General features: G+C 41.3%; 1 protein-coding gene across 2 annotated transcripts in view; it reads right to left on the bottom strand.

Annotated features, from left to right (window-relative positions):
• Positions 1 to 7,387, bottom strand: part of LOC135408456 (dual specificity calcium/calmodulin-dependent 3',5'-cyclic nucleotide phosphodiesterase 1C) — a 141,652-nt gene extending 134,265 nt beyond the window's left edge. The window contains exon 1 of one of the 2 annotated variants that reach the window (XM_064643613.1): positions 6,889 to 7,387. In XM_064643613.1, coding sequence (XP_064499683.1) covers positions 6,889 to 6,989 — 101 coding nt within the window. In that variant the 5' untranslated portion in view covers positions 6,990 to 7,387. The remainder of the gene's footprint in view (positions 1 to 6,888) is intronic. The other variant, XM_064643611.1, reaches the window with a different exon arrangement.
• Positions 7,388 to 18,840: the final 11,453 nt, after the last annotated feature.

Raw genomic sequence — 18,840 nt, forward strand, 5'->3', positions numbered from 1 at the left:
ATGGCATTTGTCTTCCCAAGTAAACATTACGTGATGGGGCCCTAATCTCCTGGAGATGGCTGAACACCTGCCTGCCCATGGGAAGAAGTGAATTAATTCCTTGTTTTGCTTTGATTCTGTGTGTGGCTTTTGCTTTCCCCATTAAACTGTCTTTATCTCAGTGTGCGAGTTTTCTAGCTTTTACCCTTCCAATTTTCTCCCTGATCTCACTGCATGGTGCTTGATTGCTCACTGTGGTTAAACCAAGACACCCGGTTTTACTGCAGAAGTTCCAGCTGACTGGAAATTAGTAAATGTAACATCCACCTACAAGAAGGGTTGAAAGGGTGATATAGAGAACTACAGGCCTGTCAGCATAACCTCAGTTTTGGGCAAGGTTATGGAAGAGCTCATCCTGAGCACTACTTGTGAGACACCGAATCTCACTAGATTATGGGTCAAATCAACCAATCTGTGTTGGGGGAGGGGCCAAGTCAGAATCCTCATGGTCAGGCCTGCGGCCTCACTGAAGCCATGTGGCAGAGCTGCCAATCAAACAGATCTGCCTCATAGCCCACCCACATCACACCCCCCGGGAGCCTCTGATTGGCTACACCACCCCTCAATCTGGCCTAGAAGGCACTGAGTGGTCAGTGAACTGGACGTCCTGCCTGGAGGGCCAGATCACATAAATAGAGGGGAAGAGGGTCTTCTCTTTCTCTTCTCTGGCTGTCACCATGTGAAGGATTCTTGGCAGTAACTATTCTTCTCTTATTCTAATCTCTTTATGCCTTCTCTCCTCTCTCTCTTTACTCCTGTTCCTTCTTTTAATCTCTCCTTTCTTTCTTAATTTCTTTTGGCAAACAGATTTTACTAAGTTTTGTGAGGGTTGTGGTGTGCTGGGTGCTTTAGTGAAATGCTTCTGCCTTGGTTGTACGTTACTCCTGTCAAACTTTTGCAAAAATGCATATTTTCTCACTACATTAAAAGAAATCTCTTCAGAAAAAGTGTGTGGTTTTTTCTCTTTATGCGATCTCAAGGTGTTAAAGAACCAAAGACTCTTCAAGAGTTTTGTAGGAACTCTTAGAGTCTTGAATATAAAAGTAATACTCCCAGTTAAGCTTTAGGGACTGGGATGTTAACATGGTAAATGCAGGACAATCAGGGGATCAAGCCCAGCCAACACGGATTTATGAAAGGCAGGCCCTGCTTGGCCAACCTGATCTCTTTCTACAACAAAGTGACCTGCTTAGACTACATCCACAGCCTTTCCTTCCTCTACTATCTAGACTTCAGTAAAGCATTTGAACAGAATCCCACAGCATCTTCCTGGGAAAACTGGCTTCTTGTGGCTTGGATAGGTGGATTCTTTCATGAGTAAAAAACTGGCTAGATGGCTGGGCCCAGAGAGTTGTGGTGAATGGAGCTAAATCCAGTTGGTGGCTGGTCACCAGTGGTGTCCCCCAGGACTCACTACTGAAGCAGGTCCTGTTTAACATCTTTGTTCATGATCTGGACATGGGGATTGAGTGTACCCTCAGGAAATTTGCAGATGACACTAAATGGAGTGGGAGTGCTGATCTGTTCGAGGGTAGGAAGGTTCTACAGAGAGACCTGGACAGACTCAATCAGTGGGCTAAGGACAACTGTGTGAGGTTCAACAAGGCAAAGTCCCGGGTCCTGCACTTGGGTTGCAGCAATGCCAGGCAGCACTACAGGTGGGGGGTGGAGTGGCACAAGAGCTGTTCAGCAGAAAGGGACCTGGGTGTGCTGGTTGACAGCCGACTCAATATGAGCCAGCAGTGTGCCCAGGTGGCCAAGAAGGTCAGTGGCATCCTGGCCTGTATCAAGAATAGTGTAACCACTAGGACTAAGGAAGTAATCATCCCCCTGTACTTAGCACTGGTGAGGCTGCACCTGAAGTCACTTGGTCTGTTCAGCCTGGAGAAGAGGAGACTGAGAGAAGACCTCATCGCAGTCTGCAACTTCCTTGTGAGGGGAAGAGGGGCAAACACTGATCTCTTCTCTGTGGTGACCAGTGACAGGACCAAGGACCTGAAGTTGTATCAGGGGAGGTTTAGGTTGGATATCAGAAAAAGATTCTTCACCCAGCGGGTGGCTGGGCACTGGAACAAGCTCCCCAGGGAAGTGGTCACAGCACCAAGCCTGACAGAGTTCAAGAAGCATTTTGATGATACTCTAAGGCACATGGTGTCATTCTTGGGGATGGTTCTCTGCAAGGCTAAGGGTTGGGCTCGATGATTTTTGTGGGTCCCTTCCAACTCAGCATATTCTATGATTCCATGATTCTACATTCAGTTCTTGGCTTCTCACTTTAAAAACAACATTGAAGTGATGGAGCATGTCTAGTGAAGGGCAACAAGGCTCATGAAGGGTCTAGAAAATGTGCCATATGAGGAACAGCTGAAGGAGCTGGGTTTATTTAGTCTTTAGAAGAGGAGGCTCAGGAGGACCTCACTGCTCTCTACAACTACCTGAAAACAGGTGGTAGTGAGGTGGGAACTAGTCTCTTCTACCATACCTGCAATGAGAGGACTAGAGGAAATGGCCGTAAGCTGAGACGGGAAATTCAGATTAGATATTAGAAAAAGTTTTTTCACTTAGGGTGGTCAGGCATTGGAATAGGTTGCCCAGGGATGTGGTGGAATTACCATCCCTGAAGGTGTTTAAAAGGTGTTTGGAGCTGCCACTAGGTGATATGGTTTAGTGATTTAGGGGTTACAGTAGTAGTGCTGGGTTGACAGTCAGACTTCATGATATTAAAGGTCTCTTCCAACCTTGGTGATTCTATGAGAGTAGCATGAGGAACAACTACACTGAGAATGAAGGGATTTATTATGTATTTAGCAATTCAACATTATAAGCCCAGCTACTGGGAAGAAGGTTAAAGTCCATTTTCCCTCCTCTCCTCGTGCAATGCTTAAAGCACTGCAGAGGCACCAGCAGATGCCAGTGATGCCAGTACTACTGTAATAGCTAGAAACAAAGGTTTTATTTTTCTGCATAAAAGGAACCAAAATCAAAACAAAAAATATCTCCAAGCTGCTGTAAACTAGCACATCCCTACTGAAACTCACAAAGCTCTTTGGATATATACCTCTGCATTCTTCAGTGTCCTCAGACACAACATCTAATCCTAGTGTTGAAAAGGGCTTCTCTGTTCTTGAGAAATCAGGAAGCAATTGAAGCCACTTCGTGAAGTTTCAAGAGTTGTAGCTAGCAGATGGGAGTTCAAGTCCCACAGCTAGGGTTCCAAGTGCTAAAAGAAGAACACCACAACAAAACCACCACTGCCCTTACCTCCCTAGAGAAACCATCAGCTTGAAAAGCAACCAAGCAATCTTGAAACCATGTGTTTTGAAATAGTGTCTCCAAGCTCTGCTGCCAACAGTGAACTGTCATGGCTCTCACCTAATCTTAACTGATAAGTTTTGCAGAGCAGAAAGTCTCAATTTTAGCAAAATTATTAGCAATCACTGGAGACTGGAAGGTGGACTCATATGTAACTCTCTAGCAGCCAAAAGCAAAAGCCCTATTAGATATCCTTAAAGGGACTGAAGCTGTTCCAGTTTGATTCATTTATGATGTTGTTAAAACTCTGAAGCAGGTTTGTTTCTGGGAGGCCTCTTCTGCAAGGAAATCGTCTAGTAGTACCTTTGCCCAACAACGGCTTATTCAGAAAGCTTTCCTCAAAGCTTACTAATAACAAATCACTAAAAGATTCTTTTTGTAAGCTGTGACTAAACTTAAATTGATATCTAATAGGTCATGTGTAAAAGGCAACATTTATTTCATAAATCTCTGGTTAGAGACACCCAAAGATTTTGCCACAGATGACTTACTGCCCTATGAGACAACTTACCACACTCCCTTAAACCTGAGAAAACACTGTAGGTCCACTGACTTGTTTCTCATATAAATTACTGCACAGAATCATTACACCATTAATACGTATATGTCAAGTAAAAACATTTCAGTACAGTACATTCAATACATTAGTATTTTAGCTCATTCTTAAACAGTTAAAGCAAAAGGAACTTGTATATGGCGTAACAACCACTGCCTCACACTGCTATGCTTACAAATCAACCAGGCTGCCCTGACTAAGAAACCACATCTTGGAGAGATACAAAGAGAAAAGGAGAAGCAAACCATTCCTCTCCACTCCAGAGACAAATTCAGTATCTTGTCTGGTTTTCAGAGCAACATATGATTCATGTTGCAACAGACACCTCGCTTCAGCCTCACAAATATCTGTCCTTCCCTGCTGTCCAAAAGACCTCCCTATACCTTGAAAGTATACATTCCATGCCCAAACCTCCAGAGGCCAGCCATCCTGCAGGACAGAACAGGCTCCCAGGTAAGTGGTCACAGCACCAAACCTGACAGAGTTCAAGAGGAACATACTCTCAGACACATGGTGTGACTCTTAGGGATGGTCCTGTGCAGGGCCTGAGTTGGACTCAATGATCCTTGTGGGTGCCTTCCAAACTCAGCATATTCTGTGATTCCGTGACAGAACAGTACCAGGCTCGTGGCAAAAAAAGCCCTCACTAGACTTGCTTAAACAGAAAACACACTACATTAGGGGCATCTGAAAAGAGCCTCAACTTAACCACCCCTTTGCAGCAGCCTTTGGGTTTCCATTCCCTTCAAACCAAGCAGGCCGAGATGGAGTGAAAATTAAAAGAGCCCCCCATTCCTGGCCCTCTAGAAAAGCCAAATATTGCAAGAGGTGATGGATAGTGTTTTGTCCACGAAGTCATTGTGAGTAACACACCAGCTGGGGCACGGGGGGTGAGAAGGTACCAGAGTTGTCACAGATGAAGTCCTACCAAGGAGGTGTCTAACACCATGCCTAGCACTTCAGACTATTTAAATCATCACAACCCTTCCCATTTAAGGAGAGGTATCACAATCAAATTACTAGGTATCTGGATATCTGTATGCTGCAGACTACAACTCCTCAGGCATCTTCAACCAGCATCACGCCCTCTCTCACTACCTCTGTAAGACTGCTCTGGTAGCACTGCTGTGCCTTGTAACTAATTTCTGTGTGATATGGCTATCAGTGTAGTAGTGGCAGAGGAGAAAGGTGGCTTCTCAAGCAGTATTTGACCTCTCCAGGCTGAAGCATCTTATTTAAGATTTAATTAAGAGGGTTGTGCACATGTGATCGTTCTTCTTACACATATAAGCATGCATAAAGACAGACAAGAAAAAAAACACAAAACATGATGCCAAAACTCAGTTTGCAAACAGTTGTGTGTGTGTGTGTATACATGAACTAAAAGCCTCCAAAAAATAACGGGGAATGCAAAATCTTCTACAGAACACATTTCAGTTTCCATCTTGGGATCAAGAATTCTGCAGAAAAAATCTCTCTCCTCTTTAGGCAAAGAAGTCTTGACACAAAGAAGAAGAGACATGTTTGTTACACTCACGCTGACAAAGAGGGCTATACTGAAAAACAGCCTGAGATTTAACTATTACGCATCTAAAATAAGTCTTCAAGTTTTTCTAACTTTTCAAAAGGTAGAAGAGATCAGAGCTTGTACTAACTGCAAGAGAGATCCCAAACAACAATGCTGCTGAACAATTACCTATGAACTCCAGGTGGAATCCAAATCAGCATGCTCCTTAACTCCATATTAGACAGAAATTCAAGAAATCTTAATAGTACAGCATGGCACAGATTTAAAAATTAGAAGGCTTGTTTTGTGTGGCTCTTCTATTTGGAAGGCTTACAAAACAGATGTTACCTGCTTTGATTAAGTTCCTTCACACAACAGGCTTCCTGGAGTGATGCCTTGAAAGAAATACATATTCATGCATATCTCATAGATTGCTTGGAGTCCCTCACAAGTTTTGGATATGCTTTGCAATATATTCCGTCGTTTCTCACACAAAATAGCACTCAAAGAGCAACTCAGGTTTAACTTGGACCTATTTGTTTTCAGTTATTAGCCTACTCTTCCTTCATTTTGTTGCTTCTGATGTTTCCAAGCCTCCTTGTTTCCTTCTCCCCAGTCTTTCCCTTGAGGGCTAAAATTTTAATAACACAAGCATGTAAGGCTGAAGAAAAGTAAACAAACACAAACAGTTCTGAACTTAGAAAGGTATGTAGCTTAACACAGTAATGCTCCTCTTTTCCTTGGCCGAAAACTGATGGACAAATAAATGGTTTGCTGCCAGTAAAGGATCTTATTGCTGGTAGATAGTATTTTACATACCAAGAATCTGAAAAAGACACCAGATATTGCTTCTAAATAAGCTAGCAGACTCTACAGCTTTTTCTGCTCTGCAGTGCCAAGTTCTTTAAGCACAGGTACTTTTTTTTTACTCAGGAGGCAATGTCCAGTCATTTCATGGCAAGTCAGGCTAAATGTACAATCCAATCAATGGAAGATGAATTTCCTGCCATTACAAATGCTATTCCAGTTGTATTCCAGTTGTGCCTTCTCTGCCTATTTTGTTCTTATTAATCATGTCAGTGTCAGAAACTATGTACATTTATAGTGGGGGAAAAGTCTTCTCTATATTGCATCAAAACCAGAATTCAATTAAGTACCATTCAGGCTACAACAAAACTTTTCTAGTATAACACCCAAAGTAACTAGCATCTCAGTAACTGCCTATATCTTAAAATGCTACATTAACGACATTTCTACATTCCAACTTGAAAATGTTTGTTCAATTTAAGAAGCAGTTCAATTTAAAGAAGTAAATTGACATTTTGCTAAGATTAAGTCACTGTATTTATGGAGAACAGGTGTGGAAACTCCTGGGAGATTCTGAACGTACCAGCAAGAAAGAAAAAATAAAGTACTACAATAATTTTGACATTTGGAGGAAATTGGAAGAGACAACAAAAAAAGTACTACTTACAAGCCTCGGAGACGAAGCCAGATTTTCTCTATTTGCTCTGGCTGCAGATATTTCAGAGAGTTGCTCTCAAATTCTTCGATTTCCTTAGTCGGTGACTCCATAGCTGCAGGTTACCTCTTTGGTTAAAGCTCTAAGAGGGCGGCTGCTGCCACTACGCATGCACAGGCTCCACCTTCAACACTGCCCGGGAGCAGCTAACATTTCTGGCAGACACTGTCCCCCCGCTGGCAAGTGGTGCTGCGGGGGCAAGCTGCGAGCGTGCAGGTGTACGTGCGGGGCAGCTGTGCCAACATGCAACCATCCTCGGGCTGACCGAGAGAATCAAAGGCTCATCTCCAGATTGCAAACCCACACGGATTTTTTTTCCCTTGTTTTTTGTTTTGTTTTTTTTATTACAATAAGCCAAGGATACAATCCATAATACCAGTTGAGGGATCCGTATCAAGGGAAGAGGGGAAGAAAATCCCTTGCTGACAAGTGAGCTGTCTGTAGGGGCAGCTATGGGGAGTCGGGCAGCTGCAGGAGTAACCAGGACTGCGGCGCTGCCTGCCGCCGTGATCGTGACAGCACACAGCCCCTCCGCTCTAGTCTCCGTCAGGTCAGCCTCGCCCTCCCCGCCCTAGCATTATTTCTTTTCCATTTACCAGCAGCGCTGCCGACAGTCTTAAAACCTGACAACTGAGGAAAGAGTCGTCTGTCAACATAGCCCAAGAACTGCTTTCCTCTCTGTCTCCCTCTTTGCCTCCTTCTCTCTTGTGCTCTGATTAAAAACCCAAGCAAGCCAAAGCATTAAATAAAAAAAAAAGTAAATTACGGAAAGTGAGCAACCCACTTCTGGTAAACAGCCATCTACTTCATTGCAGTCAGTTTGCTTTGCTGAGTGACACACAGCAGGGGCTGTAAGGCTTCAACTGAGGCAAAATCCAGTTTTAAAAGTGAACAAATTAGTAAAGTGCCATTGCTTAAAGCCCCACGGAATACAGCAGGGGAAGTTAGTACACTGAAGAGTCAACAAGCCCAACACATTAGTCACAGATGTATCGGTGTCTTTCAATAATGGGTTTGTACAGTGGAGGTTAAAATAGGATGCCTGCCTCTGGGTCCCCTGGAACACCCTGGATACGTCAGGGACCAAGGTATGGGACATGCCTCTCTACACCTGCAGTGTTCATGCTCTGGGCAGCAGGAAGAAGAGGAATTTACTTCATTGCACCAACCCAATCAATCATCTCTCAGACTCTGCCAAGATCCCTGCATGCCTCTCTTTAGTTAAGGTTATTGATGTGGTGCTCTCAGCCAAAGCCAGCAGAGCAGAGGGAAAATAACTGTCAAAATGTCTTTATGCATTTCGTTACATTTTGCAAAAGTTGTCATCTGAGACACAGAGCCTGCAGCAAAGGAATTAGCACCTCACGCAATCACCTCTTCCTTGCCATGACATTTGCCTGCAACGCCCTAGCGTCCAGGGCAGGTCTCTGAAGTACTTGATGTTGCTTTTCAGAAAGCTGGTTGTATATGACTATTTTCTTTCTCATTGCTAAGTGCTATTGTATCAGCCATCACTCCAAGCAGTTTAAATCCTTTCCCAGGAGTAGTTCTTAAGGAGTTACCAGTTACAGTGCTGCTGCAATTGTTAACCATCTTCAGCTCTCTGCAGTTGAGTGAGATTCTCAAATATAACCAGCAACTAGCTGAGTCAAGTTGGTACACATTCAGAGAAAAGAGGCGAGTTTTGAGGGGTAAAAGCATGAATAATTCCTTAGATGGTCCTGTTTCCCCTGTGCATTACAAAGGACAACCCAGTACATTTGCTCCAGGAATGTCTTTTGAATGATACAAAGACCTGCACAAGCAGTCATAGCAAGCCATTTTCTGACAAGAGTGAAGATGCATAGGCATACTGTCTGCTTGCATTCCTCCTGTAGTGATGATTGAACGCAGCACTATTCTTCACTGCTAGTACTACTTTCCATTACACTGATGCCCACTGCTAAATGTGGTGCACACATCAGTGATTTTTGGTGGTGAGTAAAGCATTTACAAAATATATCTTTCTTTCCACTCATTTGATTTTAAGGTACAGAGGAAATAAAACGGGAAAATGGGAAAGCAAAGTATTGGTATCACCATTTTGAGCTCAAGTTTGGGATTCCCTTGCTTCTTTAAGTCCTGTTGGTCTGATTTTGTGATAGCTGCCAGCAAGATAGCAAACACCAGGACAGTGTGACAGTAAAATGTTATGAAATTATGAACTTGTGCCATAAGTATCTGACATTAATATATATCATCTTGCTTGCCTTGTCCTTAAACTGATGGGTCACCTCATAGTGACAGAGTAACTTCCAAGGGGATGAAGTTTATAGGTCAAGTAAGCAGCACTGCTTCAGTTCTCGCACTCATGTTGCTGCACTGAGGCAACAAGTGGCAGGCAAGACCAGCTCTGAAAGGCACGAATGGCACCATCTGGTTCACTCCATTTTAAGTGATTCACTATCATGTCTGTCATTTGATGAATGCAGCAGTAAGTCACCTCCTGGTGGATTAGCGATGTCTTCAAAGCAGAGGGGAGTTCAGATGAGCAAAAGTCCACCTGGCCGGCAGAAACGTCTGTTGTCCAGCCTCCGGCAGGCGAAGGCCATGCTGGGAGCACAGACAGCACTGTGTATGTACCACTGCATGCCCCGATGTATGGCTGGAGCAGCACTACACAAACTTTAACCCACTGTGCTGTATCCTCCCACAGCTGGCCCTCAGGAGATACAGGAGGGATCCAGGACACCGCTGTTGCTTTCAAACAAGGTCTAGCTCAAGTGAGAGACTGGATTTCCCTCTGCCGCTCTGTTACCTGGCACAAGGTTCAGGGCAGGATGGCTTCTTCCTGATCCCTGGAAGCAGCTTTCATGCTTCTTCCACTTGCCTGTGGGAGAGGACCTGGGACACCCATCTCAGATGGCTTTTGCACGCTCCCTTCTAAGGGCACTAGGTCAGCTATGTCAGTGACAGCAAGGGATGAAGAGTAACATGGAGGTCCCAGGCAGGCCAACAGCTCGTCCTACACTGGCTGCCTCCTTCATTACAGCACATAGATTTGGGCAAATGGGGGCTTCACGCTCTTTACCTCTACTTCCTCAGTCCAGGACCATAGTGGCATTCATGTTAAAAGCCTATAGACTGAGCCCTGTGCAGGAAGGGTTTTAATTTCTTCCAGTTCTACATGACTGCTAATGTAGGAAGACACTGCTGACATGCAGCAGAGAGGTGTTTTAAAAGGCAGCCAAGGAGAGTAGGATCCACGATGCACCTCCATGAGGGCAGGTATCATTGCCAAACAGTCAAAATACCAGGGCGTGCAGGAGTAGGTCTGTCTTTCTCAGGGTGGTTGTACAAGTATTTCATACGTGAGCCCAAGGCAGAATGGTCAGAGCCACCTCTGACATACCACGTGGTAAATTAGGCTCTGTCCCCAGGTTAAACTCCTCAGCGGCAAACTTCCTTAAAGGCCCCTATAGTTCTTTTATTTTTTAAGCAAAGACTAGAAAAACAGTGGGAAAGTTCAGAGACCTCCTTACTTTCACTAGAGTCAAGTAGGTATAGTGGTAACATTTAAAAGGCCCGCTGAAAGGCATCCAAAAATGATTCCTAGACAGCCTGTTTGACAGAAACAGCACTTCAAGTGAGCATGAGCGAACTGAAGCAATAATTTCAGACAGCAAGTTTTCTGAAGTCTTTGCTGTACCGCAGCAGAAACAACTAAGCTACCCCATGCTGAAGGGATCGCATGAGGCACTGAAGAGTATTGACATGTTGCCTATTGCTATTCCTACATATTGCCTATGTGAACATGCATTTTCTCCCATTAATTAATCTCATTTGACAGAATGAAACCTTCAAACACTGGAACAAGTTCTATAATTAGTATGACTACTAAATATTCATGTGTCTGTCCACGCATAAATAACCCAGACTATATTTTATTCTCTTACCACTAATGCCTCCGACAAAAATGCAGCGGAGTATTTGTCTTTGTTTTATTATTGTACATCTGAGTCAGATCTCTGAACTTCAGTTATGGCAGTGTAATGAGTCTGCCGGTACAATATTCCAAAATATTATGATAATGCTATATTCAAACAGTTGTAAAACACTGACATTTCTGCTAATTCTGGTAATGTCAAAATAAGTTGGGTGGATTTTCCTCAGTCTTTATCCTAACAGGAAAAAATGGTTCTTGCTCCTTTTCAGTTAAGAAACAATTTTTTTGTTGTTGTTTGGAAGGAAGTTGGGAGAAGGGAGAGCAGCTCAGCTGTATCACAGGATTTCATTTTTCCTATTTATTGTTCATGTTGAAGTATATGTGAGTGATGGGGAAATACTTAGGCATTGCAGCTGACTTGCATGAGTGAGGCACGTTGGTTTCAGATTTCTGTTGCAATTCCACTTTTTAGTTCTCACAGATATTCACAGAATATTCTGAGTTGGAAGGGACCCACAAAATCCAATTCTTAAGTTAATGGCCTCTATGGGGATTGAACCCATGACCTTCGCATTATAAGCACCCTGCTCTAACCAACTCAAGTACTACTTAAACAGTAGTTAGCAAGTGAAATTTAATCTTTTTTTCTGCCCAAGATTAGACTTCAGGGCTTAATGGCAACTGACTCACACCGTAGCTGTAGAGCCATTAGTACCACCATAAGCAAGGGCTGGAAGGAAAGCAAGGGTTAAACTTAGCCAAGGTGTAGCAATCAGAGAGACCACTAATTACCTTTAATTACAAGCAATCACCCCGTTCCCTCAGGGCTGGGAATTGTGATTTCTGTTGTCAATAATTAGAGATAATTTTGGCTTCTCAGTTCCAAAGGAGCACAGACACAGCTACACTGTCAAAAAGTTTCAAAACCAGTGAACCAGTATCAATACATAAATATTGATATATCGGGAGATAAGATACTAAGAATACCGCAGCATTCCCTGCATCCTAATAATGTGCTCAGCCTCAGATTTTCACTAGGACTAGGCATACTTTGGGGAATTTCAAGAAGGAATATTAGAGGAAGGCAAATTTTAGCTTTTTATATCAGAAATTAAACAAAAAAAATTACAAAATTTACAGTAAAATAATCAGCACCAAAAAAAAATAACTGATTCATTTGGTGGAAAAGGTGCTGTTCATTTAAATTTCTGTTGAGTCGAGTCAATTAAGCTGACAGTGTTGATTAAAGGCTCTGGTGACTGGCAAGAAATTTTCTGTCAAATACTATAAAAAATATTGTCACCAAGACAAATGCATACCTCTTGTAGTCTGTTCCTTTTGACTCACAGTTGCTCAGTTCCTGTGAAGGCAGATTTAAGAAAACTTGCAGAAACCATCTTCAACTTTGGAGGCTGATGACACCTGCTGTTATTACTTAAACCATGGCATTGTGATAATGACATAAAAATCTCTGTTGTACTCACTCAGCGCACTGCAACTTTGACAGAAGCACCATCGCTCTTGAAGGGTATTTTTAAAAGTCTGGGTTTTTTAATGACTTCCACAGCACTAGAATACATGGCAGTTTAGGAAGGAGGCATGAGAGAGGAGTGATGCTTAAGAGAAGAGAAGCTTTTTAAAATGCTTTGCAATAAAACAAATGAGGAGAGTTTGAAAATTCACATTAATAACAGCAATTAACAAAGTATTACAAATGTTCTAAAATGTGTGTATCTGTTCTGTATACTTAATTGCTGCAGCTGATCAAAGGAAAACTTCTGAATGTGAGACTGTAGACAGGAAAGAAACAACATTTCCTATGTTTTCTTTTAAATGCTAGGTCAGACTCAGCCATTCTATATAACGACCGGTCTGTGCTTGAAAATCACCATGTTAGTGCGGCGTATCGTCTTTTGCAAGATGATGAAGAGATGAATATTTTATCTAATCTCTCAAAGGATGATTGGAGGTAAAAATTAACATGGTGGCTGCCTAGGAATATTGCAGCATCACCATAGACTGCTATTACCTTGTTTGAATAGTGATATGCATTATTGTATTTTACATATTAATATTTCTATGCTACAAGGTAAAGAACTTTAAAAGGTGTTTGTCTTGCTTATTTCTACTTTCAGTTTTCACCTCTGATACTGAAGCTAGACTTTTTGATGATGCATTATAATACAGAAATTGACTCCCATCTAATTTCTAAGTCTCACAGAGACACTCTTTGTACACATCCATTTTTAAGTGAGTGTAGAGCTAGCCTACTGTTTGTTCATCCTAAAGCCTAAACATAACCTTTATCTACTTTGACACTTCCTGCCTGGAAATTATAAATGGGACTTAAAGAATGAAATAATCCAGTCCTTGGAGTATAGATCAGTCTACTGTACGTGTCAAGGTGATGTAAGAAGCTGTAATTTAAAATAAACCTCAAGAAATATATGATTTATGTGCCAAAATCAGCCCATGATTTCCTTTCTAATACCAGACAATTCAAACTGATAACAGTTTTCTGTTTTTATGGGATCTTTTGAACTTCAAGGTGTGGTACTTGAAAAATAGCCCATTGTGCTAGACAGAAGGAATCCTGCTTCGTAGTCTTTTTCAAGGAGGGGGCCCTATGTAACACACAGTGCCTTCTGCATATGCTTAAATGTGACACAGTGTTGAGTAATCATTTAATCTTATATTAATATAAATGTGGGGAAATGAGCCCTTCTCTGGGGCCTGGCTTCTAGTAAAATGGTCAGTGAAGGCTCTGCTTGCTAATCTGTTTAGCCTGAATTTCCTGTTTATTTTAACTTGTGGACAGTGATGTGATCCTATAGCTAAACACCAAGAATAACACTCAGGAACTTAGATGGCTAATTTCAGTCAATTGTGAGTGTTGTGAAGTAGTGGCCTGAAAATTCTATCCCCCAATATGGAGAATAGTCTCATAGTGGGCAGTAAAGAGGAACAGAAAAAAAAAATACCTGCACCAAGATGTTAAAAATCTCTTTTAGCTACAGCTGGCAATGCCTAGTCAAATATCAGCAACCTTTTATGTTGGTGGGGAAACATAAGGAAACTAACTAACTAGAAGCATCAGCCTTAGAGCCACTGTCTGCAGGGAATAGCCACTGTTTCCAGTGGAACAGCTAATTGAGTATGCTTCATTGCATAGATACTGCCTTTAGGGAAATGGTCTGCTTTCAGGCTTTAAACTGTTATTGATTGAATCAAAGCCAGCTTCAGATATTTCTCATTGATTCTATTGTACCAACATGTGTGTCCTGTTGATGCAATGTGCTTAGACCCAAAGTTTCAAGTATTAACCTATCTCTTTAAGAAATACTGTAAGTGGCTGAGCAAAAATATTGAGTGATTTGGATTGCTTATTTGTTCTCTCTCAAGTAGGGCTTTTTTATTTTATAGCTGCTGATCAAGCTGCAGAATAAAAACCATTGTCTGGAAGGGCTCTAATTAAAAAACATTGTGATTTTTGCATGCTTTTGCTTTTGACTGCCAGTATTTCATACAATTCCCATAGGCAAACATTTGGGAAGCACTTGTAAACATCAACTGACTCAGCAGAATCTGAGGTGTTGGGAAAAAAAAACAAAAAAGCCTAGAGTTTTCCATTCTGGCACTCAAAAATAGGACACTCAGTATTGAAGAATGCTTTGGAAAACTAATAAAATGTGTCCAAATTAAACTTCACTTTTACAGACAGACCTGATAAATCTCTCTCAGCAAAAGGCCCCGGTAATGTTTTTTGGAAAGTAAATTTTTAAGTGCCTTTCTGAGCTGAACTCTGACACCTTTTTTCACATTACTAGTAAGAGAAAATCTGATGATCAGTGGATTTTGCAATCTCAGATGTCTATGTGGATTTTATAACCTTTATGGAATTCAGTCATCTAGTTAGGGAGTGTATTTTTAGGAAAGATACGCAGAAAATTGGAGATACATTTCACTGTTGGAAAATAAATGGCCACAGGTTCTGTAAGGAAATCAGATGACAATGGAAGAGAACTTTTGTGTTACCATCATGAAAAAGAGTTGAAGTCTTACTGGTACTTAAACTACTTTTTTTTCCCCTCCATTTTAAAAAAACCTCTGGTGCTTATTAAGTATTTGAAAATCACTTGAGTTGCCTCATTTCATGAATCCCATTTGTGCAAGTTATCAACAAGTTAATGAAGAAACTATAACAAAACCAGATCACAGTGAGCTAAGAAAATAAACTGCAAAGTGAACAAATGCCTTCCAAGATACTGCTATAGATATCTTTTCTGGCACTGTATTTAATTGCTAATAACTTTGATGCAGTTTATTAAAACAGAGCTCTTTACTGCCAAGTACAGGAATAAAAAGGTGTCTGGAAAATCTTTGGTTGCTTAGCTTTGTATGGGAGGACAACTTTGGGAAGTAACCTTTAATTCAATACTAATTTTGCCAGTAAAGCTGCTTGGCATTTTGTCCCTCAAATAATTCTGAGCCCTCTTTGTTAATCACTGTTATTAATTTCAAGATTGTGGTGAGAAACCATGAATTTTTTTGGACTGAAGACAACTTTGGTCATACTCTTCTTTTGTACGTATAAGCGTGTGCACGGTTGCATAATCATGCCCTTTCCTTGTAAATTTTTGTTCCTTTGCATTCAGGATGGACATGTGGTATAACACATTCTGAGTGTTATACCTTTAGTGAGAACCAGCCAATGATGATATTTCCTTTAATGCAGTGTTTTCCTATTAATTTCTGTAATAATAAAGTGCTGAGGCTTCAACCGGACAAAATTATCAAAATAGTTCAGTTCAGGAGATGTTGTATGGTGCACTAAGTATTTTTGTTCAAGCCTTTTATCAATTCCTGTCATTGTTATCACACTTCAGCTATCTGTAGGTTTCTATATAAACCAGCTGAGCTGGTTTGCTCTAAAGAGTTGGCAGAGATCAGCATCTCCAGATCATGGCTCTTGTTTTCTCAGATAGTAAGTGTAATGAATTATACTTTGAATTATCTCAGCTAGATAAGAAACCTGAAGAAATGCTGCCACCAGTTTGTACTGTGTGATAGAGTATAGGACAGAGAGGTGCAAACTAACAGGGCATAGTGCAGCTCTTGCTGTGTCTTTTAGGCCAGTTTCAACAACTGTTTAGTTTGCTCACGCTTGGGAGCAACCTTTTGTGCATACGATCTGCCTTTCTGCAGTTTCTTGATTGCCACGCAGCTGTTGCCTTGCAATTCTGAAGCCAGACCTGGATGCTCTTCCCTGAGGAGTCGCATGCTCCAGTGCCTCCTGTAAATGTCCTGAGTCTCCTGTGTTGCATGTAGACTGCACCTGTGAATTGCAGTCACACTTAAATTAGAGCAGTAAACACTGCTGTTTATCAGAGGCAGATTTGGAAGGAGTCAGGCCCTATCTGTCTCAAGAGCTGATTCAGACTGCCCGATTCTGATGGAAGTTGTGTCAGTTGCTCCTGATTGTGCCTGAAATAAAAAGGATTTAGGTCAGATTTTGCAGCTAATACAACTGCCTACTCAAAACCTCCCATGAGATCCTAAACTGGTCACTGTTGTTTTTAGGACCATTAGTTAATGAAAATGCGCTACAGGGTGTAGTCAGTAAGAACAGGTGCAATATGTACATTGAATTAATGGTGAGGAAATGGATCCCTTTTTCCTCCTCAAATAATGGAAGAAGGACAGTGGGTAGATTATAGGGGTATAATGCTCCTTCCTTTCTCATCAGCTTGCAGGATTTCTTCTTTTGTTGGGTACAGTTTTAAGTTACCTATTTTTTAAAGACTTGGACAACTTTTCTGGAGTCAAGTTATTTAAGAAATTACTTGGGACAGTTAGTATTTGAGTGAATTAAACTTTGATCTTCATGAACTTCTTCCTGACTACAAAACTGGGTTTGAAAACTAGGGAATGAAGGAGAACAAGATATTGGAGAAATACCAGGGGAATCTCCAACTTTATAATCTCGCTGGTAAGTGAAATGAAGTGAGAGCTGAATCTGTGAGCCCTTTCACAATATGTCGATATTTATGAAGCCCAAGTATCCAGCACTATAGTTTTGCACAATTTCACGGCAATGTATAGACATTTGAAAGTGGTGCAGTCTCTTCTCTTACCTCATTCTACTTTGAGACTGTCAAATATATTTTCTAAAAATAAAAGAAGTGGAAACTGTTTCAGTTGACTTGCTTTTCCTCTGCTTTTATATACTGTGCTTCTCTAATAGAAAGGTGTTAGTCCAGATGAAAGACTGATTCCTCTGAAGGAATGTCATGTACAACATTAACAGGCTTTTGTGCATTATTGGAATCATTAAATATAGTCCAGAGATGCTTCAGTGGAAACACCACTTGTAAACAATATCTGGGATCTATTTAGCCAGGGCTGCTAGACAGCATGCAGACTGCAGCACCATAATGTGTTGTGTGGACTTTGAAGACAATTGCAGAAACAAAGTGCTAAAAATGGTCAGAGCAAAAAGTAACAGCTGTGTGTACCAGGCTCTAATCTGACTCAGATGTGAAACCAAGAAATGGATAAACATATATCTGTGATTCTCTTGGTAATGAATTTCAGCATTATCTCGAAATGAACAAGCAAAAAATGAACAAGATTATCATCCTCTAGTGTTATGTCTTTTGAGATTTTCTCTCATGCATTCCCTATATCCACACTTTTCGAAGTCACCTGCTGTTGTGATGCCTGTTATTTGAAGTAACAAATAAGAACTCTTCAGTAGTAAAATCCTTACTATCTCTGAAGTATTTGTCATCTCTGTTTCAGAGGAAATAATGTTCTGAAGTATGTGCAGAGTTCAGAGAATGTGCATATTCCAGATTTGCATCTATGAAAGGGGAACTAGAATGTGTGTGCTTCTAAGCATATGTACATGCTTGAACTGCAGTCAGTGCCTCATTTTCCTGGACTGAGTCCTTTGCTTTTGTATTCCTTCTGCAATAAGCTATGCACAAAGTAGCCCATGCAGACCAATATGATGCAGTTGCAGTCCAGAGGATGTAGTGAAAAGTCTGCTGTTTCCCAGTGCCAATTGTTCCCACAGAATGATCACACCCTTTTCTTGTAAAAATGTGTTTCTATGCATTTGGGTTCTCCTTGTTTGTATTGACAGTGAGGTCTGTGCTGCTGGGAACTGACCAGGACTGGAAAAAAAAAAATTAAAAATAATTTAAAATTAGTTGCTTTTCAGCCACCATATTGTTAGTCAACATACATGTTTAATGTAAGTATATGTAACTATAAGACATAAAAGATATCTATATCTTATATAACTGTAAGACATATTTTTATAGTCAACAACAGTGTTGACTATGCAACTGATTGTACTTAGAGGTTGGGAGGAGGAGGTGGTTATACTGGGGGAAGAGTGAGGCCAGCTGATGCCGTCAGTGTGCAGAACTCCTGGAGATGGGGAGGCTGCATTATGTGCCATCCATGAGATGGGGTAAGCACAGAAGTCTTGGGTCTCTACACATTGGTGACCTGGGGCTAGAACTTGAGCACAGCCACTAGAGGCAAAAGAGATGTGATCAAAGTAGACTACATCCTTCATGAAATATTTATGAAAAGGAGAATGGTAGCTTTTATTTTTTGGCTATCTGAAATAGTTGAAAGAGTTGTATCTTGTGAGAAGACCAAGTGGCTAGTCGCACTCTGGTCTGCTACAGGTATAAAATTCTTATACAGGTATAATTCTGGGACGCTTTGGACAGACCTTTGTCCAGGGTGAAAAATTGACCATCACTCAGCACTTTGTGCTGTACAGAAAGAATTTTAAGGGGAAGAGCTGTAAACAAAATATGACAGCTCCCAGTGACATACTTGGAAGAAGAAAAGGCCTTTCCCATACTGCTCCATCTATTATTTTCCAGTTGTTCCCTCAGTGGATCTCAAGTTGTTTTCATCCATCCTCTGGTTATGAAGCAGGCCCCTTGCAGAGTTGG

Source organism: Pseudopipra pipra, unplaced genomic scaffold (assembly GCF_036250125.1).
Source record: "Pseudopipra pipra isolate bDixPip1 unplaced genomic scaffold, bDixPip1.hap1 HAP1_SCAFFOLD_48, whole genome shotgun sequence".
Lineage (NCBI taxonomy): Eukaryota > Metazoa > Chordata > Aves > Passeriformes > Pipridae > Pseudopipra > Pseudopipra pipra.